At 44.3% G+C, this 8,841-nt stretch overlaps 1 protein-coding gene across 1 annotated transcript; it reads right to left on the bottom strand.

Moving 5' to 3' along the window:
* Nucleotides 1-6,136: 6,136 nt before the first annotated feature.
* Nucleotides 6,137-8,774, bottom strand: LOC115170622 (serotonin N-acetyltransferase). Its single transcript, XM_029726877.1, has 4 exons — nt 8,718-8,774; nt 8,026-8,307; nt 7,565-7,719; nt 6,137-7,380 (listed from the first exon to the last, which is right to left on the bottom strand). Exons 2-4 carry the CDS (start codon nt 8,174-8,176, stop codon nt 6,886-6,888), a joined length of 801 nt encoding a protein of 266 aa, XP_029582737.1. The 5' UTR covers nt 8,177-8,307; nt 8,718-8,774; the 3' UTR covers nt 6,137-6,885.
* Nucleotides 8,775-8,841: the final 67 nt, after the last annotated feature.

Consider the following 8,841-nt stretch of genomic DNA (forward strand, 5'->3'; position numbering starts at 1 on the left):
GATTAAAAACACAGCCTAGCTACAGTGGGGGAAAAAAGTATTTGATCCCCTGCTGATTTTGTACGTTTGCCCACTTACAAAGAAATTATCAGTCTATAATTTTAATAGTATGTTTATTTGAACAGTGAGAGACAGAATAACAACAAAAAAATCCAGAAAAACGCATGTCAAAAATGTTATGAAATGATTTGCATTTTAATGAGGGAAATAAGTATTTGACCCCTCTGCAAAACATGACTTAGTACTTGGTGGAAAAACCCTTGTTGGCAATCACAGAGGTCAGACGTTTCTTGTCGTTGGCCACCGCAGATCTTCTCCAAGTCATTAAGGTTTCGAGGCTGACGTTTGGCAACTCGAACCTTCAGCTCCCTCCACAGATTTTCTATGGGATTAAGGTCTGGAGACTGGCTAGGCCACTCCAGAACCTTAATGTGCTTCTTCTTAAGCCACTCCTTTGTTGCCTTGGCCGTGTGTTTTGGGTCATTGTCATGCTGGAATACCCATCCACGACCCATTTTCAATGCCCTGGCTGAGGGAAGGAGGTTCTCACCCAAGATTTGACAGTACATGGCCCCGTCAAATGATGCGGTGAAGTTGTCCTGTCCCCTTAGCAGAAAAACACCCCCAAAGCATAATGTTTCCACCTCCATGTTTGACGGTGGAGATGGTGTTCTTGGGGTCATAGGCAGCATTCCTCCTCCAAACACGGCGAGTTGAGTTGATGTCAAAGAGTTCCATTTTGGTCTCATCTGACCACAACACTTTCACCAGTTGTCCTCTGAGTCATTCGGATGTTCATTGGAAGACTTCAGACGGGCCTGTATATGTATTCTTGAGCAGGGGGACCTTGCGGGTGCTGCAGGATTTCAGTCCTTCACGGCGTAGTGTGTTACCAATTGTTTTCTTGGTGACTATGGTCCCAGCTGCCTTGAGATCATTGACAAGATCCTCCTGTGTAGTTCCAGGCTGATTCCTCACCGTTCTCATGATCATTGCAACTCCACGAGGTGAGATCTTGCATGGAGCCCCAGGCCGAGGGATATTGACAGTTCTTTTATGTTTCTTCCATTTGCGAATAATCACACCAAATGTTGTCACCTCACCAAGCTGCCTGGCGATGGTCTTGTAGCCCATTCCAGCCTTGTGTAGGTCTACAATCTTGTCCCTGACATCCTTGGAGAGCTCTTTGGTCTTGGCCATGGTGGAGAGTTTGGAATCTGATTGATTGATTGCTTCTGTGGACATTGTATAAACAAGCTGCGGTTAGGAGCACTCCCTTTAAGAGTGTGCTCCTAATCTCAGCTCGTTACCTGTATAAAAGACACCTGGGAGCCAGAAATCTTTCTGATTGAGAGGCGGTCAAATACTTATTTCCCTCATTAAAATGCAAATCAATTTATAAAATTTTTGACATGCGTTTTTCTGGATATTTTTGTTGTTATTCTGTCTCTCACTGTTCAAATAAACCTACCATTAAAATTATAGACTGATCCTTTCTTTGTCAGTGGGCAAACGTACAAAATCAGCAGGGGATAAAATACTTTTTTCCCCCACTGTATGAGAAGAATGCATTTGACAATGGTGAATTTGTCCATTAGGTACAAATGTTTTATTGTATTTTGCAATGGTTGGTGAAATGACTTACTGTGGTTCCATGCTGAGGTAGATGATCCCTAAATTCCAAAATTGAGAAAAATCCATCAAGCAACAACTTGAATGCCTGGGTGGCAGATTGATCATTGTAATACTGTTCTTTTAAACAGCAGTTAATGGTCTAAGGGACCACTTTGTTGATTTGTCCATGCTGTCTGAATAACTGTCATGACTGAAATGACACAAATTATGGTATACATTATGATGACAACTCACTCATTCACTAGCAGTAAGGAAGATGGTGTGGCATGGAATCATCCGTCCCCCTCAATAAAAGTACAGTAAGTTTCACGACTCAGGAGAAGACCCAGATGCAGACAGTTCGAAGTAACAAAAGTTTATTACAAAAACAGAGGGCAGGCAAACGACAGGTCAAGCAGAGGTCAGTAATCCAGAGCAGAGTCCGAAACGTACAGAATGGCAGGCAGTGTCACGTTGGTATAAAGGGATCGGGAGACAGGCACAGGAATGCGTAATAGGGATTTTTATTGATCCAAACTACAGCATGCCATGTAAAGACATGGGGACGAAGACCAAACAAACACATATACAAAACACTGGGTAGAAACCCAAACAAAAGAACGAGGAGTACCTTGAATAAATACACCGGGACAAGACCCGTAACATACACGCAATACAAGCGGCACGAAATCCAAAACACAGCACAGATACTCATACGACCAACGGACATTGAAACAATAATCGACAGCCCAATGGTGTGAACCAAAGGGTACATTTATACAATTACAATCAGTGAAATGGGGACCAGGCGTGCGTAATGACACAGTTCTGGAAGGATCAGTGACAGGCAGGCTCAGGACAAGCAGAGGTCAGTAATCCAGGGTAGTGTCACAAGGTACAGAACGGCAGGCAGAATGGTCAAAACCTGGAAAACAGGGACTAGAGCAAAAACAGGAGTATGGGAAAACTGCTGGTATGCTCGACAAGACGAACTGGCAACAGACAAACAGAGAACACAGGTATAAATACACTGGGGATAATGGGAAAGATGGGTGACATCTGAGGGGATGGAGACAAGCACAAAGACAGGTGAAACAGATCAGGGTGTGACAGTAAGTTGTTTTCAGTCATAAAGCATAATGGATGATGAAAGTAATTGCAGGCCCTTTTGTATTGCTGTGTGATTATTGCCATAATGCCATACCACGGTCTTTGGCACTGATCCTGTGTCCACTGCACACAAGAGGAAGCATTTGCACCACTCAGTTTCCACTGTTGGGATGAATAGGCGTCACTGACACCTGTCTTTCATTTAATATAATTTAGTGCCGCTCACGCTTCTAACACTGATGGCTGGGGGAGTCGACCTTCTTTCATTGCTGTAACCTCAGCAAACACATCATACAGCAGCATTCCTCACTAACGGCTAGAAAATATCCCAACACTATTACATCCAGAGCAGCAAGGGGAAATGCACGCATTTCTAACCAAAAGGATGGAATTAGGTGATCTGTGGCTAGAATTCGTTCAAACACACCATAGCAGTGTTTACATGGCTTTGTTGACATGTATGGTGGTGGTTGTCTCCCCTTTGTAGATGGGATTTAAAGAATTTGTCATGATAAAATTTTAGGATGAAAAATTGGATCATGTTATAATTGAGCTTACTTTGTAGATTTGGTTGTAAATAAATGAGTGAAGGGAGTTTATTTCCTTGTGCCAGATTTACCCTTCCGTGTGGGTTCAGTTGTTCACCTGGCAGGTTTGTGGATGAAGACTGACAGGGTGACAGTATGCCTTAATTTGGAAAAATGTACTCTGGAAGGCTTTGCCTTCTCTCCAATAACTACCACATTGAGAGAGATTATCAATTTAAGCAGGTGTAATAATACACTTAATGTAAAAAAAACAACACTAATATATGGCTTTCAATTTGAGTCAAAAGTTAGCCCCTGCACTTTACATTTACATTTTTGTCATTTAGCAGACGCTCTTATCCAGAGCGACTTACAGTTAGTGCATTCATCTTAAGATAGCTAGGTGGGACAACCACAGAGGTGGAAGAACGGAGCACTCGGGTTGGGGTGTAGGGTTTGAGCATAGTCTGAAGGTAGGGAGAAGCAGTTCCTCTTGCTGCTCTGTAGGCAAGTACCATGGTCTTGTAGTGGATACGAGCTTCGACTGGAAGCCAGTGGAGCGTGCTGAGGAGCAGGGTGACATGGGAGAACTTGGGAAGGTTGAACACCAGGCAGGCTGTGGCATTCTGGATAAGTTGCAGGAGTTTGATGGCACAAGCGGGGAGCCCAGCCAACAGCGAGTTGCAGTAGTCCAGACCGGAGATGACCAGTGAATGGATTAGGACCTATGCCGCTTCCTGTGTGCGGTAGGGTCATACTCTACAGATGTTGTAGAGCATGAATCTGCAGGAGCGAGTCACTGCTTTGATGTTTGCAGAGAACGACAGGGTGTTGTCCAGGGTCACACCAAGGTTCTTTGCACTATGGGAGGGGGACACCGTAGAGTTGTCAACCATGATGGAGATGTCTTGGAGTGGGCAGGCCTTCCTTGGGAGGAAGAGCAGCTTCGTCTTGTCAACGTTTAGCTTGAGGTGGTGGGCCGACATCCAAGCTGAGATATCTGCCAGGCATGCAAAGATGCATGTCGCCACCTAGGTGTCAGAAGGGGGAAGGAGAAAAGTAGTTGAGTGTCATCCGCATAACAATGATAGGAGAGACCATATCAGGATATGACGGAGCCGAGTGGCTTGGTGTATAGAGAGAAGAGGAGAGGGCCTTGAACCGAGCCCTGGGGGACAACAGTAGTGAGAGTATGTGGTGCAGACACAGATCCTCCCCATGTCACCTGGTAGGAGCGGCTTGTCAGGTAGGATGCAATCTAAGAGTGTGCAGAGCCTGAGACGCCCAGCCCTGAGAGGGTGGAGAGGAGGATCTGATGGTTCACTGTGTTAAAGGCAGTGGACAGATCTAGGAGGAGGATGAGAACAGAGGAGAGAGAGAGTCAGCTTTTGCAGTGAGGAGAGCCTCACTGATACAGAAGAGAGCAGTCTCAGTTGAGTAACTTGTCTTGAAGCCTGACTGACATTCTGAGAGAGCTAGCGAGAGAGTTGGTCAGAGACAGCACACCCAATTGTTTTGGAAAGAAAAGAAAGAAGGGATACCAGTCTATAGTTTTTGATGTCAGAGTGGTCAAGTGTTTCTTGAGAAGGGGAGCGACTCTGGACATTTTTAAGTCAGAGGGAAGGCAGCCAGTGGTCAGGGATGAGTTGATGAGGGAGGTGAGAAATGGGAGAAGGTCTCCACAAAGATGGTCAGGAGAAGGGAGGAGGGGATGGGTTGAATCCTGAGACTAGTGGCCGGACCTCACTAGTCTCAGGATTTTATCTGGAGAGAGGGGGGAGAAAGAGGTCAAGGCATAGCGTAATTGTTCTGTGTCAGTGGGACCAATAGACTCAATAGGCTGAGTGAATGAGGAGCTGATGTCATCAACCTTGTTTTCAAAGTGGTTGACAAAGTCGTCTGCAGAGAGGGATGAGGAAGGGGTGAAGGATTATGGAGGAAGGAGAAGGTGGAAAAGAGTTTCCTAGGGTTAGAGGAAGAAGCTTGAAATTTGAAGTGATAGAAATTGACTTTTGCAGCGGATACAGAGGAAGGAAATGTAGAGAGGAGGGAGTGAAAGGATGATTAGTCCTCCGGAAGTTTAGCTTTCCTCGATTTTTGCCCTGCTCTGTATGCTCGCAATGATTTTCTCAGCAATGGAACCGGAGGGGAGGGCTGAGCCGGCCGGGAGGAAAGGGAGGAAAGTAGGGTTGAAGAGGCAGAATCAGGAGACAGGAGGGAGAAGGATTTAGCAGAAGGGAGAGATGATAGGATAGATGAGGATAGAGTAGTGGAAGAGAGAGAGTGAAGATTGCGACAGCACATGACCATCTGGGTAGGGACTGAGTGGGTTGGGTCGGAGGAGGAGAGGGAGACAGAAAAGGAAACAAAATAGTAATCTGAGACCTGGAGGGGGGTTGCAGTGAGATTAGTAGGCGAACAGCCTCTAGTAAGGACTAGGTCAAGCGTATTGCCTGCCTTGTGAGTGGGAGGGGTCCGGTAAAGGGTGAGGCAAGGAGGGGAAAGAAAGAGGTGGAAAGAAATGAACCGAAGGTAGACGCAAGTAGGTTGAAGTCGCCTGGAGATATCAGGAGTCCTCTAGCTATAGATTGAGAGCTGCTGTCCAGTAGTCTTTCCTGTCCAGTAGCTGGCCATGTTCATGCAAGCTTTAGTTCTGGGTTGTGACAAATGTTAGGCTGCGTTTACACAGGTAGCCCAATTCGGATCCTTTCCCACTTATTGGACCAATAATTTTGCAAAAGATCAGAATTGGACTGCATGTGTAAACACAGCCAAAGTATGAATATGATGTTGTGTATTCTTATGAATAAATATAGTTAAATGAATCAACAGTAAATTTCATTATTATACTGAAGTCATCCAAATTGAACATGCTCAGAAAGTTAATAATTTATCATCTTTATTATATTTTTTAATAACAAAAACAGTACAAAAACATATTTATTAAAGATATGATTGGTTTCAAGGGTAAGACAGGTTCTGGTAGAGTAAGAGAATATATTACATGGTTTGATTAACACTCTGCACATATGACCCAAAGGGAAACGAATAGACAAACAGTTTCAGTAACAAATTCATCCAAATTGGTGTGGATGTAGCCTACTTTTCTCATTGTATGAAAACAGGCTTGTTAAGTCACTAGATCTACTGGCAGTCCAATGAAAGGATCCTCTTGTAAATCCTCAGACGTTTACAGTATACCTAATGCCCACTAATAGAGATAAGGAGGCACGGTTGAGCTGCTAAAGCCTGGTAGTCAGTGACGTCAGTCCATATACCGTCAGAGAGGAGGGGCTTGCAACCCAAACTTCAGACAAAATGTACAATAAATTAAACGGGAACATTTGCAGTAAAAATATAATCTCACACAGACAGAAGTCACACAATATTTGTTCTAACATTCATTAGCATGTAGCTAGTTAACGTTGAAATATTCACATATTAAATAACGTTAGGTATCTGAAATTAAAACATTGTAATAAAGCTTAAAGACTCCCTGCATTGGTCATGCATGTATGGTGTGCACTTTAGACTAGCATCTTAGATATAAATGTAAATGTTTACATCACTTTATTTTACATCATAGTTGATATGTACAGCAGGAATCTAATATCTTACTCAGTAAAAAAAGGATTTACACATCAGCAGGCTCAGGCTCAGTCCTCTGAGTCTGTTCCTCCAATAACAATGCAGACTCACTCCTCTGAATCGGTTCCTCCAATAATAACACAGACTCAAGCCTCTGAGTCTGTTCCTCCAATAATAACACAGACTCAAGCCTCTGAGTCTGTTCCTCCAATAATAACACATTCTGAGGAAAACCAATAGCTTCACTGTTGCGCCGCATCAGGGCATGGCCCCTCACAGGGTACTGCATCTCTGTGAAGGTCAGTGATGCCACCGTGATGGAACAGCGGCCCTGCACCTTGAAGCCAGACTTTTGGTAGAAGGGAACCAGGAAGTCCTCGCACATGAGCACTGCACGGCGCACATAGGGCAGGCAGCGTAGGTACTGCAGGTAGCGCCACATCAGGATAGGGCCCTTTCCCTGCTGCCGGAAGGTCCGGTGGACCGCCAGCACATGGATATGAACTGTGGAACCTTTGGGCTTGTGAAGAGTTAGGGCGTCCTGCAGCAAAGGAAAAATGCAAATGTAGCTCAAGTAAAGTTCATTCAATAATATGTACGGTGATGTAATACAGAACACCTGATTTCGAAAAACTATCAGTGAGCTAATAAAAACACAGTAAGATATAGAGTAAATGACCTATGAATCAATAGGAAATGATATAACATCATAGAAGGTGTCTTACTAGGGTGAGTCTGTCCTGGTCCCATTGGGACCCAATGATGAAGGCTACTAGTCTCCCCTCCTCAAACCAGCCCATGGACAGCTCTGGACACAGCGTGAGGAAATGACGCACCTCATCAAGGTGGAGCGGGCAGTCTCCTGACACAGAGATAAAGGCTGGCGGAGGAAAAGAGAGAGACACGTTTTCATCATCCTTGGACTAACTGTATTTAAGAATGCCAATGCGGATCGGATCCGTATCAGTGCATTAAACCTATAACAAGGGATTAATACAAAGATGTTATGGAAAGCAAGAGACAGACTAGCGCGCCCAGTCCACGTGCGTAAAGCCCAAGGAGAGGCTGTTGGCACGAGTTTTACGCGCGACTTGAGTACCCCTGATAACGCTCATACATTGTATATTCGTGCCATTAATTCATAACACATAATACACATTTATAACTGAATCTATGGACAACTTACCCTCTTTCTCGATTTCGAACACGCTGATGGCATCTTGCGTGTTGAGCGGTCGGAACTCGCTTGCTGGCAGTGTGTGTCTTCTTTGGCGCCCAGGAGAAACAGAAGGGGATAGTCGCGGTTTCAGGAAAGGCAGGGCGCCCACTAGTGACATTTTACAATTTTTATAACTCCAGTTGGATTACTTCGATATTCTTCTGTTCCTTCTATTGTTGTTTGTTTGCACAAGGCTCTTGGCTGTTACACGAAGGTTAATCTTCAGTTTCCTCCTCTTGTTGGGACAGCCTGTGCACAGATAACCAAGAGGGAGTAGAATCCGTATTTATAGGATGTGGTCCATGTAGATGTGAGTCATTTTACCATTTAGAATATGAATAGTACGACGTCGGTGCTCATGAATGAAATAATAGAATTTGGAGCGAGGGAGAGTGGAGAGCAATTAACTAGAACCAGAAATTAAGCGACCTGAGGTCAGCTGCTTTACGCACAAATGGCAGTGTTGTGACAACCTGTTTATTAATTTCCTAGAGAATTAATGTAACACAGAATAGAGAATTAACACACTGAATGTAATGTTTTTTCCTCTACCATTTGATATTTGTTTGCCATCATATGCAGATACTCATGCAGATACTCTGAAATGATATGGTAACCGACAAGAGCACTGTAACTGAAAATAACTTTGCTTTACTTACCTGATGCAATCTCATCCGAACACTCTCTCTACCTGCCTTATTGTCTTATCTCACCCTCTCTTTATCTCCTCCCTCCTCTCTCTTGCGTGCCCTGAAAGACGTCCACCTCTTCATTATAAAGCCA

Source organism: Salmo trutta, chromosome 32 (genome assembly GCF_901001165.1).
Source record: "Salmo trutta chromosome 32, fSalTru1.1, whole genome shotgun sequence".
Lineage (NCBI taxonomy): Eukaryota > Metazoa > Chordata > Actinopteri > Salmoniformes > Salmonidae > Salmo > Salmo trutta.